The sequence below is a fragment of the Garra rufa genome, chromosome 1 (genome assembly GCF_049309525.1).
Source record: "Garra rufa chromosome 1, GarRuf1.0, whole genome shotgun sequence".
NCBI classification, from domain to species: domain Eukaryota; kingdom Metazoa; phylum Chordata; class Actinopteri; order Cypriniformes; family Cyprinidae; genus Garra; species Garra rufa.
Window position 1 is genome coordinate 36418010 of NC_133361.1, and position 20122 is coordinate 36438131.

General features: G+C 39.9%; 1 protein-coding gene across 2 annotated transcripts in view; it reads right to left on the reverse strand.

The window, feature by feature from the left end:
- prkcbb (protein kinase C, beta b) overlaps positions 1-20122 on the reverse strand; it is a 202621-nt gene that overhangs the window by 21576 nt on the left and 160923 nt on the right. For both annotated transcript variants that reach the window (XM_073839551.1, XM_073839542.1), the window contains exon 16: positions 11553-11693. In XM_073839551.1, coding sequence (XP_073695652.1) covers positions 11553-11693 — 141 coding nt within the window. The remainder of the gene's footprint in view (positions 1-11552; positions 11694-20122) is intronic.

The window sequence follows — 20122 nt, forward strand, 5'->3', positions numbered from 1 at the left end:
CACATCTTATATTAAAATTGCACAAAAAATCATAATAGATCACTGCATTAAGGTTTACAAAACATGTTAAAAGATCACTTATCACATCCTTAAATACGGCCTGTACCTGAATTCAAGGTAAACAGAAGCATTAGTAAGACCAAAACCCTGCAAATAAACACTCCCTATGCCACTGGGCAGCCGAACAAAAGCTTGAGCCTTTAAAAGCCCCGTTTCATACAGCATGAAATGACCTCATTTTCTTGACTGTACCATTAGCCCAGAATCCTTAGCGTGGACCTGGCAGCAAACACAATAGCTTTAGATGTGGCTCTGCATTTTCAGCAAGGGGCATCTGACTACCATGTGAATGATTTACAACCAATACATCTTATATAAGACAGAGGTGCAATCAAAGCTCAGACTTTCTTGGCAAGTTCACTCAGTACCTCTAAATACTAAACAGCCAGACATACACACACACACACACACACACACACACACACACACACACACACACACACACACACACACACACACACACACACACACACATAAGCACACACGCAGAGAGTGACAGACAGTGAGAGCACCGAGGCATAACATCTGTGTGTGGGAACCATTAAATCACCCCGCGCAGCATCTGTGTACCTCTGTATTCAGAAGCCCCTCTAATTTAAACTCAATTAATGGTCCCATGCAGCAGCCACCTGACCCCTGTCGCCCTGCCGCAGATGCATTAGTATTTCCAAACGCGATCGGGGGAGGCAGCGACTCATGGATCTGCCCACTCGCTGCCATACATGCCGTATGCCACCTAGACAAGTGAACCCACAGAGAGTCCAATGACCTGCATCTCGTCGGCCCCTGAAAATTGAGGGAAAAGCTTTTCGGTGTCCTCTTAAAATCACCTGTCCACAGTCATTAGCATCAGGGGGCCACATCCACTGTGAACAGCCCTTGCTATTAAAGACACACATGTGACAAGCGGCTTGTCTGAAGACCGCTGTGTTAAACACTGCCCATTTACAACTCTCTCTCTCTCTCTCTCTCTCTCTCTCTCACACACGCGTCCACATCGCTCACTGATGCAGACCTTTTCTCTCTGACACACACTCTGCTTTTATTTGTGAGAAAAAGAGTTTTCCCTCTGCTTGCTCATATCTCTGAGTGACTGCTGCACATGGGGATGAAGGGAGAGGGAATGAAAGGGAGAATAATATTCTTTAAAGCAAAAGCTATGGAGCATCACGCTCACACAGCCCATCGTTGTCATTTCTGACTACAACATGCTCTCAAACCTTCAGTCTGGGAAAGCCTGTTCATAAGACCATAGCTGGACCCCAGCGTGGGATGATGGAGTCCTGATGGCTTCTTAACTAAGACTTCTTAACTAGCTTAAGCCCCAAGATGCTTTTATCCACAGCTATTTACAGTACATTTATTGCAATGACAGTCTCTCTAGAGCAGGGGTCTCCAAGATTATTACATACAAGAGCTACTTTTGAAAATGAAAATGGCTGAGAGCTACACATGATGTACAATACTTAAATCTTTTAGATAATGTAACAATCGAAACTGTTATACACTGTATTGATAAAATGTGCTGGTATATATATAATGCATATGCAGTAAGAGTTTTAGTGTTTTTAAAGAAGACTCGTTTAAAATACCAGGTTTCTATTTTGATATATTTTAAAATGTAATTTATTTCTGTTATTTCTGAATCACAGATTTTCTGAATTTTTAGCATCATTACTTAAGTCACATGATCCTTCAGAAACCATTCTGATATTCTTATTTGCTGCTCAAAAAACATTGTTCATAATAATAAACATTTTTTATGACGGACAGTGTGTGTAAATGAAAGGGTGAGGTGAAGGTGACCGTGTCCAATCTGCATCGACACAGAGAAGGTGCCGGGTGACATACCGGAAGTGAGAGTGAGCGGCGTTGGCAGCAAAGAAGACTGTCAGCGTTCAGAGAGCCGCCCTCCCGTGGCTGGCATACGCAGGCCGCCGCTGCCAGTTTTGTACCGTGCAGGCAACAACAGTCCATCTGCTGCAGATACAGCCAGAGGCGTTCCACCTAGAGCTGGCTGGCATCCCATGCAACAAATCAACAGTCACTTCTCACCTGCCACCAGATAATTCAACAGCACCAGCAGAGAAATGAAGAGCTCCGTATGGCGGCCCTCCCCTCGTTCTGCTCCAAACCCGAGCTGTAAAGTCCTTCTGACTGTTTTGAGGCCCGCATCCCTCCTCGCATCCCCTGGGTCCGATTCCCTAATCCACCTCAACGCAGTGATCCCTTGCCAGACACTGCTGTCACGCTTAATTTCAGAGCCACAGGCTGTGATGTGTAGAGGGACATGCCATCCAAATCCTACGTCAGACTACCATGTTTCCCAGTGGACTGAGATGCTCTAGCAGGAATGGGACAGATTCTAGGGAACTGTCCTCGATGACCAACCTGCCTTCGGCTCTTTAACTACAATTTCTTAATCTTCAAACGCACATAGCAGCTTAAAAAACAACACCTAGTGAGCTTCCCTCCCTTATAAGGCGGACAATATAACACACGCAAGAGTCGTGGTACTATATTAAGTTTACCATCATTAACTGATTTAAAGAGCAGGTCATATGTTTTTTTTAAAGTGCCCTAATATTGTGTTGGAGTCCCCTACAACAGGTTTAAATGCATCTAAGGTCAGAAAACATTGTCATTTTCTCAGAATACACATTTAAACATATAGTCATTTGTCAATGATTTTAAAATGTTTGTAAACCCCTCCCTTCCATAAGCCTACTCTGCTCTGATTGGTCATCTGGCCAAGCCTGTTGTGATTTGGTACAGAGAAGTGTACTTGAGCATTTTGGAAAAGCACTACCATCTGTGTTGCCAAGTCCACGGTTGTTTTTGATGTCCACAGGTTGAAGCGACCCCAATGACGTCATATTTAGCTCCTGGAATATGAATTTAAAAAAACAGTGTATTTTACACAGCGGAACACGGTTTTTAATAGGGGACCCCCCTCGAAGCACGACTGGGCTAGTTTTAAGTAGTAATTGGGTGGGTTTTGTAAAAACCTGGCAACCCTGAGCACCTTGACATAAAACAATAATATAGTGCTCCAATCCGTGCTTAAAATAATGACATAAAAACATTTTGTTTAACTCTTACACAAGCAAATCATGCCTACAGCTAAGTTTAGCTGCTAAACTGTAAACACATAATGGTGGACTAACTGATGAAACAACACAGTTTGTAAACCAAAATATCTCTAAGTTACATTCTTTATTATTAAACAAAGTAATTAGAAAAACGACAGTCTACATTAATCGACACATTCGTTGTGGGTTCACAGCGAATTATCAGAACTATTTCAGTAAGACAATAATATCGTGGTTTACCTGGAAACCTAAAGCTGCACTAGATATACATCACATATTAGCCAAAAAAAAAAAATAGATATTTTGAGCACTCACTTGGAAATGTACACATAACGTATCAATCGGACTTACAGGTTGTGGTTTGGAGATGAGTCATTTGGGTCCACAACGTTTGATGAGATGCTTAAGGCACAAAAAAGTCCTAAAATGTGTTTTCAAAGCTTAAATTAATTCAAGTGTTCTTGTTAACATGATATATGATAGAACACTATTCTTAAAAAATAACATAGTGTTTTTTAATATTTTTTCATTTGTACATAGCCAATTTCACATGTCCGTGTTGACCAACATGATATTTTGATCCACAATATCACCAAATAAGTTATACATTTTTTCAAACTTTTAATATTTTCAGCATTATATGTGTGTCCCTGTTTACATAAGATACATTTATTCAAAATAAAATATAATTTTTTTGTAAATATTTTATGATTTGTGTGTGTCCCGCAGTTTAACTTGCCACCCCGTCACACTAACTTGTTTTATCTATAATTAATGTACTGTTGCTTTAAATGACATCACAAAGAGAGGAAGTGACATCATTTGAGCCTTACAGCCACCAGAACAAAAGCAGGCAAATACTGACATTCTTTTACATTGTTTATTTGATGTTTTTTTCATGTTAGACAGGGTCCGTCAAGCTTAACCCTACCACCCCGTCACGCAAAGTAGATAGGGAAAACTGTTTTTTATTAATTATTTTACGTTATTAATGCAAAGAAAATCAAATTTCAGATTAAATGCATGCATGCTAGGTAAGAAACTTGACCACATGAGACATCTGCGGCCATTTTGGGATAAAATTTACCACTCCGTCACGTTTTTATTGTGACGGGGTGGTAATGGTAATGGATGTGTTGGTATGGTTCTGCTTCCTGTTTGAATGAGAAAATGTGTGAAACTACTCTAATATAGGATTCTAATATAAGTAGAGTGACCACACTGATGTCTTGTTTTATTGGTGCACAGCAATGCTTCAAATCAAATGAACAAAAAGGTGCATTTGCTTTGCTTTGATCGTTCTCTGTAGATCTCACCTTCTCACGTGCTACGCCACGATTGGTCGATTCTGTAAAATAACTTTGTTATTGGTCAAATTACTTCAGGTGTTTTAGGCAATATTTAAATTGTGGCCAGGACGTGTCCCGTATGAATGGCACATATGGCCACCCTAAATATAGGCTAATCAATTTTTAATCAGTATTTTCTGTTAACCATGTTTGGTTCATTTTTTCACTAACTATATCACTCACACACGTATTATTCACTCTCTCTTTCACTCACTATGTCACTTTCTCACAATCTCTTTCACTCGCTCATTCACTCACTCACTCACTATCACAGCATTTCACTCTTAACAAGACAGCCCAAAAGGTGCCAACTGAACCAGTTGATTGGGAAAGCGGAAATCTAATTGGAAATTGGTGTGTGATTTAAATATGACAATGACCTTTATCCTGGGATCATCATGGATACAGATGAAACACATGCCCTTGTGAAATGTATGCACAAAATTTGAAACCAGCAGTTCATATAGAGAAACACTTTGTCCATACCACCCCGTCACAGTGAACCACCCCGTCACAGGGTCATTTTGTAAAAAGTTTATATAAATAAAATAAAATGTTACTTGATTTAATGCTGTATATGATATTCTTATTATGTGGACTAATTAAAGAAATGCCTCTTTATTTGTACTTTTTGAGTTAATTTGTTTTTTCACTACAAACAGTGAGGCCACTGACATGTCAAATTCATTTTTCAAGATTAAAAATCTAACAATTAAACTTTTTATTAAATTATAGACCCTCTATTGATGGTTTGCAAAAAAGAGACAATTCATTATTAGGAAAACATAAAATTTTGAAAATATATTTAATGTTTTACTACTCTAATGGCACACATATCGTCCGTAACGGTGTGGTACAAGAAAGGTGCCCTTGCCTGAAGAAAAAGGATAATATTAATAAGGAGTTTGTGCCTCTTTCAAGTTGTAGTCTTTTTTATAGAAAGTTTGTTCTTAATGAATTTTTTGACAATTGCAAAGTGGAAATGGCACCCGTTTCGTAGAATGACTCCAAATAAAGAAGATTAGAAGCCAAAGAAGATGAAAGCCAAAATTAGAGGAGCAGTCCTCGATAAAATGACAAGCAAAACAAAAGGATCGAATTGTATTGCTGTGGTATCGTGGAAAAAAAGAATTTTAACCACTGATTTTTTACATCATCTTTTGGCAATAAAAAAAAAAAAGCTTTCACAGCACAGAACACAGCGTTTTCTCAACATGATGTAAACACACTAACTAGCGGAAGTGTTTGTGGGCAGGTCAGACTTTTTGTATTTCGCGGGCAGGCGGGGATTATGCCAAAGTGTTACCCAGTGAAGTAGATCAGTAACAGGCAGAAGATTCAAAAATATGATGAGTCGAATCATTTTTTGCACTTCTTGATTAACTTTGCAGACTGTTTACACTGAAGGATGTTACAAACTGCAAAAAACTATACTTTTCGAAAACCCATATGACCTGCTCTTTAAAGGGGTAATGATAAATTATGGCGATTTTGAAAATGAATAATCAAACATATTTCATACTGCATATTAGTTTGCTTGGATGCTTAAATTCACAAATCAACACTGACAATTTTCATTTTTAATGTATTATTATTTTCATTAATGATCGGACAAAACTGGGGCACAGTGGTATTTCACCAGGGCTCATAAAAGGGTCTAGCAACGCCCCTGACATAGCATAAAAGTAATAATACATATTGGCAATAATTTTCACTGCATGCCTAATTTCTGTTTTTTAAATTACATTTTGCCTGCATATTCCGCCATCCTGGATTTTTCTCTCACTGTGCTTATCGCAGTGCATTCTGGGATTGCCTTTGACTCATGCTTCTTACAAAGTTTTTGAAGAGAGCTAATGTCTGCATGAATTTTTGGTCTCTACATGAGACAACAGGAGTCTCATTCAGATCATAATTGCCTGAGTTTGTAAATCACAGTTATTTGAATGTCCATCAAGCATGCGGCCGTCGTCACGAAGAGGGTCTAAAATCATCCGTCTTTCTGCTCAGCTAATGACACCAGCACGCAAACATCCATCTGCTGCTACGCAGGCAGCCAGCACCACATGAACACTCCCAATCACACACACCTGAACAGTGAGCTAATGTACCTCACTGCTGTTTCACAGTATAAGTAAGCCTGAAAACTGGGAACAGATTTAGAGAAATTCAGCATTACATCACTTGCTCACCAAAAGAGCCTCTGCAGTGAATGGATGGCATCAGATCGAGAATCCAAACAACTGTGAAAAACATCACAATAATCTACAAAAAAATCCACATGACTCCAGTCCATCAATTAATGTCTTGTGAAGTGAAAAGCAGTGTGTTTGTAAGAAACAAATCCATCATTAGAGTATTTAACTATAAACTGTCGCTACCAGTCCATAATTCATGAAAACACTTCCTCCCCTCTGTTCTGCTTTCACCTCAAAATCCATCAACATGTTTGTTTAGAACTGTTTTGGATGGTTTTCACTTGTAAACAGTGCTTGATCTGTGCATATTTCTCTTCAGATAACATGATGTTTTCACTGGAGAATCATATTTTAGCCACAGTTTGAAAATATCTTGATGGATTTCTTTAGGGGCTTTTAGCAAGTACTGCTCACTGCAGAGCCAAATGGCCTCCAGCTCCACCTCTCTTGATGTCCAGCTCCACCTCTGTGTGAACAAATGGGTGGGGTTATGTTTAGGGATAGGGTAAGGGGTAGGGTTAGGGTGTGGTTAGGTGTCTATCTCCACCCATTACCTCCAGCGAGGGGGAGCTAGAGCTCCAGCTACTCCCATATGGCTCTGCAGCAAGCACCCTCTCACTTTTAGGGCTGTTTTCCTGGTTGCATTCGCACCAGCAACAGGAACTTTTAAGCGGCCGACAGTGACGTCTTTATGTGCTGCATTTACAAACGTCAACTACTGGTGAATGGAGGAAGCTGTGATCAGAGCTGTTTTTGTTGGGTGTCGTGGGTTTCATAATAACAGAGATGGAATGTAAACGCACAATATACGCAATTGAAAGAGCATGAAAATCCTACCTGATCTCATGACGAAAACGTACCTGTAGGAACTTTTTAACAAGACACAAAAATACGTACCAAGACGTACATATCACTGCAGTTTACAACCGAAATGAACACTAGAGGGGGTAAAACAGCCAGCACTTGTATTTGTTTTCACACACAGTTATGATTACAGCTCCATATGTTTTGCTTTCTGGATGTAACAAGCTTCCTCGATAGCTCAGCTGGCATGGAATTGGCACGGAAATCTCAATGATAAGAGATCGAAAAACAAGCTAAAACAGCATGCTTGCGATTGCATTTTTATGTCCCATTCACTTTTGTTCCTACTATCGGGTAGGTTTAGGTGTTGTGCAGGTGGTACGTTATTTTAAAACGTCACAGAGCATTAGAGTTAACGCCACTCAGCGGACATTTCAAGTCAAAACTGTGTTGACGTGTACAAAACCAACGCCACATAAAATGTACTATATGTACTTTCATCTGTTCTGGGGGAAAAAACTAACAGTCTTTTAGCACCACTCAGTGGACATTTCACATCGAATACATCGCAAAATGTACATGGCGGTACATATTTCGCATCTTGCAAAAGTTCCCACAGATACGTTTTCGTCATGAGATCAGGTTGTACAAATCTAAGGGCTAGATTTACTAACAGCATACGCCAGCGCAAACTGTCTTTTGCCGTGAAAATAGTACTGTCAGGATGTACTAAAGATGCACAGTGAAGAATTAGCGCTGAAAAGATGTGGACACTATTATTTTTGCATCTGACCTCATTAAATAGGCAATGAATTTATGGGAGGACAGTATTAAAATGAATCACGTAACGTGATTTACTAATATTTGTGCTTGTCAAATTAAAAAGCATGTCTTAAAGCAGGCGGTAATTTGTGCTGTTTTTGGTAGATTCCGCTGGTCATTATGGAAATAATTTTTAGACCCTACTCTGAAGTAGAACCTAATTTAGTTCCCCAAAACTAAATACGTTCCTAGTTCCGGTGGTGCAAAAACGTCAAAAAGCTTGAACTTCCAGTAGTTCCAGGAACTATGAAAAGGTTCCTCTGGTGCGAAAGACATTATTTTACTTTTGTTTATTGAGAGTCATATCAACAGTTTGGACTCTCATTCTAATGGCACCCATTCACTGTAGATCATCTTTTTGTGAGCAAGTGATGTAATGCTTTTTCACGAAATGTGTTTAGAAGAAGAAACCAACTTACCTACATCTTAGATGGCCTATTGTACAGTGGGTACGGAAAGTATTCAGACCCCCTTAAATGTTTCACTCCTTGTTATATTGCAGCTATTTGCTGAAATCATTTAAGTTCATTTTTTTTCCTCATTAATGTACACACTGCACCCCATATTGACAGAAAAACACAGAATTGTGGACATTTTTGCAGATTTATTAAAAAAGAAAAACTGAAATATCACATGGTCCTAAGTATTCAGACCCTTTGCTGTGACACTCGTATATTTAAGGTGCTGTCCATTTCCTCTGATCATCCTTGAGATGGTTCTACACCTTCATTTGAGTCCAGCTGTGTTTGATTATACTGATTGGACTTGATTAGGAAAGCCACACACCTGTCTATATAAGACCTTACAGCTCACAGTGCATGTCAGAGCAAATGAGAATCATGAGGTCAAAGGAACTGCCTGAAGAGCTCAGAGACAGAATTGTGGCAGGGCACAGAACTGGCCAAGGTTACAAAAAAAATTCTACTGCACTTAAGGTTCCCAAGAGCACAGTGGCCTCCATAATCCTTAAATGGAAGACGTTTGGGACGACCAGAACCCTTCCTAGAGCTGGCCGTCCGACCAAACTGAGCTATCGGGGGAGAAGAGCCTTGGTGAGAGAGGTAAAGAAGAACCCAAAGATCACTGTGGCTGAGCTCCAGAGATGCAGTCGGGAGATGTTGTAGAAAGTCAACCATCTCTGCAGTCCTCCACCAGTCGGGGCTTTGTGGCAGAGTGGCCCGACGGAAGCCTCTCCTCAGTGCAAGACACATGAAAGCCCGCATGGTGTTTGCTAAAAAACACCTGAAGGACTCCAAGATGGTGAGAAATAAGATTCTCTGGTCTGATGAGACCAAGAACTTTTTGGCCTTAATTCTAAATGGTATGTGTGGAGAAAACCAGGCACTGCTCATCACCTGTCCAATCCAGTCCCAACAGTGAAGCATGGTGGTGGCAGCATCATGCTGTGGGGGTGTTTTTCAGCTGCAGGGAGAGGACGACTGGTTGCAATCGAGGGAAAGATGAATGCGGCCAAGTACAGGGACATCCTGGGTGAAAACCTTCACCAGATTGCTCAGGACCTCAGACTGGGCCGAAGGTTTACCTTCCAACAAGACAATGACACTAAGCACACAGCTAAAAGAACGAAGGAGTGGCTTCACAACAACTCCGTGACTGTTCTTGAATGGCCCAGCCAGAGCCCTGACTTAAACCCAATTGAGCATCTCTAGAGACCTAAAAATGGCTGTCCACCAATGTTTACCATCCAACCTGACAGAACTGGAGAGGATCTGCAAGGAGGAATGGCAGAGGATCCCCAAATCCAGGTGTGAAAAACTTGTTGCATCTTTCCCAAAAAGACTCATGGCTGTATTAGATCAAAAGGGTGCTTCTATTAAATACTGAGCAAAGGGTCTGAATAATTAGGACCATATGATATTTCAGTTTTTCTTTTTTAATAAATCTGCAAAACTTTCAACAATTCTGTGTTTTTCTGTCAATATGGGGTGCTGTGTGTACATTAATGAGGGGGAAAAAAAGAACTTAAATGATTTCAGAAAATGGCTGCAATATAACAAAGAGTGTAACATTTAAGGGGGTCTGAATACTTTCCGTACCCACTGTAAATATAGTAAAATAAAAATTGAACTGAATTACTTTATACAGTAGCATTGTGTTACAAGCGGTTATGAGATTATGTCAAAAACATTGGCTCAACCAATGGTGTGATTTTGGAAGTTGGACTGGTTTCTCGTCCAATAGAGGTATTGGGGAAATGTCAAGGAAACCTGTTTGAAAACCATCATTCTGTTTGGTGACACTTGTGGCACAGAAATTACACATCGCCATTTTACGCATTCAATCCGAGTACTAAAGTAAAACTTAAGACGGTAATTGTAAGGATGAAGTTAATGGCAGCAATAAACTCGTTTTCTAAAATCAACAGGACAATCTGTTCTCAATGAGTGCACCGAGACCTCAATGCCAGGGATACGCTGCAGGAAGGAGATCACGTTTAACAGGCCAGTCTGAGTCCGCGCGGGAGGTCAGAAGAGTTGATGTGGAGGGAAGCACTGTGCAGCACTGCCTGGGCAATGCCTGCTCCGTTTGACAGCTTGCACACACATACACACACACACACAGACGCAAGAGAAGCTGTACTCATTAAGGATCTGACTGAGGCTGACAAACGCGCCTCAGCTCGGCCCTGGCGCACACACCACTAACGAAGCTAAGATGCTACTGTGCCTCTTGCTGTGGTGTGTAAGGAGGACATACAGACTCCTCATTACACCCTACTGCTCTTCACAGCCCTGAAAGTTTGACTTGTCATCTCTGTGCTACAGTACAGCAGAATTTCACTACTTTGACACTGTCTTCGAAAACATGTCCAGTCAGTCAGTTTGAGCTGTTACAGGTCACTTAATGTGATTTACACAAGTAAGACATTTTCCTGGATCAACATCATTTGCTGGTCCTAAGACAACATTGCTATTAACCAATTGCAGCCTTCTTATATTAAGGTTACGTTTATAAACTTACACTAGTTTTAAAACGTTTTCATTTTAAAACACATAACTTTTGCTACTGTTAAGCCTGTAGTTTACACTACTCCAGCGTTTTCGATCCTAGAAAACAGAGATTTTCGAAAACTCAAATCTGAAATAACCACCAGGGTTTTAGATCACAGCAACACACAAGAAGTGAATGCAAGTAAGAGAGAGAGAAAGAATATGTGTGTGTGTGTGTGTGTGTGTGTTGGAGAAGAGGTGACTGGCTGGACTTACGGCTTTTGGTTTAAATGGTGGCTGAACTTCCTTGTTCTCCAGCTTCTCCCAATCCATGTACCGGAAAAAGCCATGTTCCCTGATGTCTCGTTCGCCCTCAGGACCGCAGCCCAGACGCTTACCTGGGTGTTTGGTCATCAGCTGAAACAAAGAGGACAACACAATGATGAGAAGACCACTGGTATATATCTGAAAATGTCTGCCAGACCCCATCCAAGTTGACAGAACTTGAGAGGTGAAGAGGAGAGGTGATGAATGGCAGATAATTGCCAAATGGTGATGTGAAAATCTTGTTGCATCATACCCAAAATGACTTGAGGCTGTAAAGATGCTTTAGCTAAGTACAGAGTTAAGGGTGTGAATACTTATGCAATGTACTTATTTATTTATTTTTTAAATAAATTTGTGAAATCTGTTTTTGCTTTGTCATTATGTGCATGGAGTGTAGACTGATGTGGAAAAAATGTAATTCAAAACAGTTTAACAAAGCAGCAACATAAAACGTGAAAATGAAGTGAAATGAAGGAGTATGAATACTTTTGAAAATCACTGTATTATGGCTGTCAATTGATTAAAGAAACTAATTAAATGCATAATACACAATAATTTATCAAGTTAATCAGAATTAATAGTATCTGATCTATATTTTGTATCTAATGTATATACTCGATTAATGTGTAAGACTAAAAACCCAAATATTTAGTTTACAACCAATTGCATTAACATCCCTAGAGGGGGTAAAACTAAATCCACAGAAATGAGATTGTCATAAAAAATTTTTTAGGTCAAATAATTTTTACTTTGCCGTTTCAGCACAGCCTCTCTTCATCAACTTCCTCCGCACACCCATCTCTCTCCATTTTTCCCCTTCATCGACAGCTGTTTTATTCCCAGGCAGAACATGCTATGTTGAATATAACAAAATCGTTTGGCTATTTTATTCCAGTGAGTGACTTTAGCGTGTGTAGGAGAGATTAGGCGAGGGGAAAAGCTCAACAACTTGCCGCTTTTTCTTCAGCGCCTCAGTGCGCATGAAAAATTGATGGCAGCAGGGAAAGTCTTTCCAGGCTCTTGTAAGGCATAGGTGGAGGTGGAGGTGGTGGTGGGGGGTGAAGGTCTCTGCTGACTGGTAGAGCCTTAACCCTCCCTGGATCAGGAAAGGACTGGGCCGGGGCTCGTCTAGCTGGGTTGGATCAATCCCTGACCCTCCATGCCTTCTGGACTCATGGCGCTAGCTGAGAGCCGTGTGCTCCACTGCCCTCTGAAACTTTGTCATCATTGTCATCGTTAATGTATACAGCAGAGGCCAGGGCACGCTCACTCGCTGTGTGGCAGCTGGGCCATGCAGCCACAGAGACACAGCTGGCTAATTCTCTCTCTCCATTCATCCATCTATTCAAATCTATCTGTCCAAAAACACGTCTATGTATCTATCTATAAAATATATCTTCAAAACCATCATCTATCCATCTATCTATCTACAAATCCGTCACCTATCTACCCATTAATCCATCTATCTATCTATCTATCTATCTATCTATCTATCTATCGATCTATCTATCTATCGATCTATCTATCGATCGATCTATCGATCTATCGATCTATCTATCTATCTATCTATCTATCTATCTATCTATCGATCTATCTATCTATCTATCTATCTATCGATCTATCTATCTATCTATCTATCCAATCCATCATTACTATCTATCTACAATTCCCTTATGTATCCATCTATCAATCCATCATTTTCAGCTTGTTCTATCTATCTACCTACAAATCTGTCATCTATCTATCCACCAATCCATCATTTTCAGTTTGTTCTATCTATCTACAAATCTGTCATCTATCCATCCATCCATCATTACTATCTATCTATCTACAAATCCGTCATCTATCCATCCCTCCATCCATCTATCCATCCATCCATCATTACTATCTATCTACAAATCCGTCATCTATCCATCCCTCCATCCATCTTTCCATCCATCCATCATTACTATCTATCTACAAATCCGTCATCTATCTATCCACCAATCCATCATTTTCAGCTTGTTCTATCTACAAATCCGTCATCTATCCATCCCTCCATCCATCTATCCATCCATCCATCATTACTATCTATCTACAAATCCGTCATCTATCCATCCCTCCATCCATCTATCCATCCATCCATCATTACTATCTATCTACACATCCGTCATCTATCTATCCATCAATCCATCATTTTCAGCTTGTTCTATCTATCTACAAATCCGTCATCTATCCATCCCTCCATCCATCATTACTATCTATCTACAAATTCGTCATCTATCTATCCACCAATCCATCATTTTCAGCTTGTTCTATCTATCTACAAATCCGTCATCTATCCATCCCTCCATCCATCATTACTATCTATCTACAAATTCGTCATCTATCTATCCACCAATCCATCATTTTCAGTTTGTTCTATCTATCTACAAATCCGTCATCTATCCATCCCTCCATCCACCTATCCATCCATCCATCATTACTATCTATCTACAAATCCGTCATCTATCCATCCCTCCATCCATCCATCTATCCATCCATCCATCATTACTATCTATCTACACATCCGTCATCTATCTATCCATCAATCCATCATTTTCAGCTTGTTCTATCTATCTATCTACAAATCCGTCATCTATCCATCCCTCCATCCATCCATCTATCCATCCATCCATCATTACTATCTATCTACACATCCGTCATCTATCTATCCATCAATCCATCATTTTCAGCTTGTTCTATCTATCTATCTACAAATCCGTCATCTATCCATCCCTCCATCCATCATTACTATCTATCTACAAATTCGTCATCTATCTATCCACCAATCCATCATCTTCAGCTTGTTCTATCTACAAATCCGTCATCTATCCATCCCTCCATCCATCTATCCATCCATCCATCATTACTATCTATCTATCTACAAATCCGTCATCTATCCATCCCTCCATCCATCTTTCCATCCATCCATCATTACTATCTATCTACAAATCCGTCATCTATCTATCCACCAATCCATCATTTTCAGCTTGTTCTATCTACAAATCCGTCATCTATCCATCCCTCCATCCATCTATCCATCCATCCATCATTACTATCTATCTACAAATCCGTCATCTATCCATCCCTCCATCCATCTATCCATCCATCCATCATTACTATCTATCTACACATCCGTCATCTATCTATCCATCAATCCATCATTTTCAGCTTGTTCTATCTATCTACAAATCCGTCATCTATCCATCCCTCCATCCATCATTACTATCTATCTACAAATTCGTCATCTATCTATCCACCAATCCATCATTTTCAGTTTGTTCTATCTATCTACAAATCCGTCATCTATCCATCCCTCCATCCATCATTACTATCTATCTACAAATTCGTCATCTATCTATCCACCAATCCATCATTTTCAGCTTGTTCTATCTATCTACAAATCCGTCATCTATCCATCCCTCCATCCATCATTACTATCTATCTACAAATTCGTCATCTATCTATCCACCAATCCATCATTTTCAGTTTGTTCTATCTATCTACAAATCCGTCATCTATCCATCCCTCCATCCACCTATCCATCCATCCATCATTACTATCTATCTACAAATCCGTCATCTATCCATCCCTCCATCCATCCATCTATCCATCCATCCATCATTACTATCTATCTACACACCCGTCATCTATCTATCCATCAATCCATCATTTTCAGCTTGTTCTATCTATCTATCTACAAATCCGTCATCTATCCATCCCTCCATCCATCCATCTATCCATCCATCCATCATTACTATCTATCTACACATCCGTCATCTATCTATCCATCAATCCATCATTTTCAGCTTGTTCTATCTATCTATCTACAAATCCGTCATCTATCCATCCCTCCATCCATCATTACTATCTATCTACAAATTCGTCATCTATCTATCCACCAATCATCATTTTCAGTTTGTTCTATCTATCTACAAATCCGTCATCTATCCATCCCTCCATCCATCCATCCATCCATCCATCCATCCATCCATCCATCCATCCATCCATCATTACTATCTATCTATCTACAAATCCGTCATCTATCTATCCACCAATCCATCTTTTCAGCTTGTTCTATCTACAAATCTGTCATCTATCTATCCCTCCATCCATCTATCCATCCATCCATCATTACTATTTATCTATAAATCTGTCATCTATCTATCCATCCATCCATCCATCCATCATTACTATCTATCTACAAATCCGTCATCTATCTATCCACCAATCAATCATTTTCAACTTGTTCTGTCTATCTATCTACAAATCCGTCATCTATCCATCCATCCCATCCATCTATCCATCCTTCCATCATCACTATCTATCTATCTATCCCTACCCATCTACCTATTCATCCATCCATCTATCTCATGTAATTATTTATCTTCCTTCTGTCCATCTGTTCATTCATCCATTCAACCATTCAACCATCCATCCATCTATCCATCCATCTATCCATCCATCCATCCATTCATCCATCCATCCATCCATCCATCATTTTCAGCTTGTTTCTGTTTCAGTACAGCTGACTGCTCATATTTCACAGCTGTCCTGCTCTGAACGACAGAGCCGCAGTGTAATCTGACAGCGTGATTCAAGAGAGGCTCTAGAGGCCGAATAGAGCCAAAAACACAAGTGACCTGCAGCATCGGAGTCAAGTCAATTGCTTTATCTCTCCCTCCTGGCCCTCTTCAGCCCACTACACACAAGTGTGGCAGGAGTGCTCTACAGAGAATTCAGCACCAATGCTCTTAAACTTTAACTCTGAGGTAGTGACGGTGACTCGGTCGGTCACATGAAGGATCAGACAGACAGCCATAGACACCTATGGGAATTTATGCCTCATCACTGTCCTGTCAAACAAACCTAAGATGGTTCATGACCACAGGTCTAATCTTAAAATAAATGTTATTGAATTTCCATGGCTATTTAAGTCTTTCATGGTTGCTGGATAGGAACTCATATTGGATATTCATTCTAGCATAATTGCAGTGATTTTGTTGGCAAGCGAATCTGCACTACTTTTAAAGTAACATAAAAAATTACTTCTTACTCTGAAGACCTTTTAGTGCAAACCACACAGAAACATGTATCTTGCTGCTAATTGATGCATGACACATGAATAACACCCTCAAGAAATAATCATCTGAAGTGAAAAAAAAAACTACAGTCTGTGTCCATAATACACACCAATAAAATACTACAAATCTGCAAAAATTGCAAACAACTATCCCAAAACGTACGATTTTACTTATTTTCAATATGTTTCGACATTTGGAAGTCATTTTTAAAATGTCCTTTTTTGGGACTGTGAGTGATGTAATGGCACGTTCCAGCAGCATATTCTACTTAATGAGGCAAACTCAAAGACAGCACAAATAAAAGACAAAAGATCTGTCTCCTCTTTTAAATTAGCTACATTCCAACAGTATCAAGAAGAGGCATTAAACTGAGCATGCACCATGTTCTACACTCAGATGGCTTGACAGATGGCTCGAGATACCATTGTACTGTTAGTGTATGGTGACAAGCGCTTACGCGAATACAGCATAAGCAAAGAGAAAGAGGAACGGAGATGGAGAGAGCGGGTGAGAGGGAGTCTGCGTGCGAGCTCTAGATTGGCCTTAGTCATGGCGTATCAGCCCGTATCAGGCTTGCGTCCCAAGCCTCTCTCAGCAGTGTGCTGGGCTGTGTTCCATATCAAAGAACCACAGCATCCCACTTTAATCCTCCCATATCAGAGCTGTACACTCCATCAACACTGATAATACTCTTCAATTAGCACTCAGAGCACCGCAGTTGCACATATCTGCTGTTACTGCTGCTGCACAAGCGCTTCCTGCAGTACGCCATCCTCTGCCTCTGTCAGCTTCATTAAACGAGTCCTTAAATGCATCCGGCAGGTTTTTCATTATTTTTTTTTTTACAGAATTAATGCAATATAATTCAGCTACTTTATCACCCCCAGACGCTGTGTTTCAAAACGCAGTGAGCTGTCTATCTACACTTGCCAAAATGTGCGGTGATGGTACATACCATAATTATGGTCTTAGACAGGGCTTTACATTTATACACTAACAGACAGTTTTATACAAAATTTATCCTTGCGTTCCATTTAAACAAATGGAATTTTTATCGGTGAACTATACCTGGGAATTGAACTCATGGCATTGGTGTTGGTCTGGATGCCCTCTAAAAATGCTGTTTGTATTACTTTCAAATTACCAATGTATATATAGAAAACCATCTGCAGTCTCACATTTTTCCTTTTTTTGTTTAAATGTACATCACAGCTAACGTCTGCTTGGAACGCTAGCCTTCTACAATTGCAGCATTCACTGGATCTGCACTCAAAGCGAATGTCGCACCATGAAAGTTTCACCTCCTGCCAAATGAATGCACAACCAGGGCTGAAACATGTCATGACTTCACTGTAATATGTAACAAAGTTTCTGTGCCCTGCTGAAAAAAACAGCATATGCTGGTTAGGTATGTTTTGGTGCTGGGATGCTGGTTTTAGCTGGTTTATGCTGGTCCCTTGCTGGTTTATGCTGGTCCTTTGCTGGTTTATACTGGTCATTGACCAGCAACATTTCAAATAAATGCTGTTCTTTTGAACTATTCTTCTATTCATCAGAGTATCCTGAATAAAAATGTCATGGTTTCCACAAAAATATTAAAAAAGCCAAAATTGTTTTCATCATTCATAATAATAAGAAATGTTTCTTGAGCATCAAATCAGCAAATTGTAATGAAATGCAAAGGATCACGTGACATTGAAGAATGGAGTAATGGCTGCTGAAGAATAAATTACATTTTAAAATATATTAAAATAGAAAGTGGTTATTTTGATTTTTAACAAAATTTCACAACATTACTGTTTTTATTTAATTCTTGAGCAAATAAATACAACCTTAAATAAAAATTCTGTCATTAATTACTCACACTCAAACCCCTAAGACCTTCGTTCATCAGATGAAATCCGAGAGCTTTCTGACCCTGCATAGACAGCAGTGCAACTGCCAAGTTTAAAGAAAGGTAGTGAGGACAAAGTTAACATAGCCCATGTGACATTATTATGAAGCTACTAGAATATGTTACTTCTGGAGCTATTTTTCCATCTATGCAGGGTCAGAAAGCTCAGATTTCATCAAAAATGTCTTAATTTGTGATCTGAAGATGAACAAAGGTCTTACAGGTTTGGAACGACATGAGGTAATTAATTGATGACAGAATTTTCATTTTTGGGTGAACTATCCCTTTAATGAGTATCAAAGACTTTGTAGTGTAAACCATGGTAATAAATGATCACCAAGTTCATTTACCGTGGCATTTACATATTATTTAAAGACTGTCATGGTATTACCAAAGGTATCTTGTCTAAAAACCATGGTACATTTTTGTAAACAGCATTTTTAGGCAATACAAATACATCTATAACTGTGTCTAGGTGGGCAGCTCACTACATTTTGAGACACAGGCATGAAATTATTGTGCATCAATATATACATCACGTCTAGCAGAGAGAGTTTAATACACTCACTGTGCTGTTCTCTGCAATCTGTCGATGTAAGTGGCACAAATGAATATTCCCTCAGCTGATGTTCTGAGCATAAAAGCCTATATCCCCTCAAACTAAAACCCCAGCCTCTACAGAAGTGAAGGAGAGGATTTTCTTTTGCTTTTTTATGGCATCAACATTTTGATTACGACAGGTTCAATTTATCCATCTGTCCTCTGAAAGTCACAAGGCCAGACTAAATTAGTCATTCAATTACTGTGCTGGAAGAACGATTGCTCCGCTTGGTTAAGGGAAATACCTCATTTATATTGCATGGCTCCATTGTAGCTTTCCCGGCAGGGCGGGCGGCAGTGCCCCGTGCCTAAAGCCACGCTTGTCCAAACTTACAGGATTTTCCAATCTGTCTTAAATGTCAAGGATTCATTTAGTATTCCTGCTCTATTTTAGGAGATTGTTGGGGAGAGAGGCCTCCAGGATCTGACACACTTGCTGCACTGCAGAATTAAGCTATTAGAGAAGTTCAGCAAGCACTTTTCAGCTGATCCTATGAAGGAGAGAGAGAGACCGAAATCATCAAGACAATGAGCTCTGCAGACTAACTGAGGAGAATGTAGAGAAGGATAAGTCAAGGAAGAAAAATTGACAAGTAGAAAGGACGAGGGTTATGCGGAGCATCCAGAGCTTTCTGGAAAATGAAAGGATGGAGAAAAGAGAGGCAGAAGGAGAGAACAGAGGGAGGAGACGAGGGGGTCTTTTGTTTATCAGGCTTTACCCAGCAGCATGCTGCATTTTCATGAAGCCAGTCAAAGAGGGGCAGCATTCAGATTCTGAACGCAGAGGGTTGATTCATTATTTAATGTTCACATTAGCATGAACGTATTAGAGCGCAGGTCCCTCTGGAGACACCTGCTCTCACATCTCTCTTTCCACTTTATATTCCAGGACTTGTTGTCCTCCCAGTACCAAAGATTTT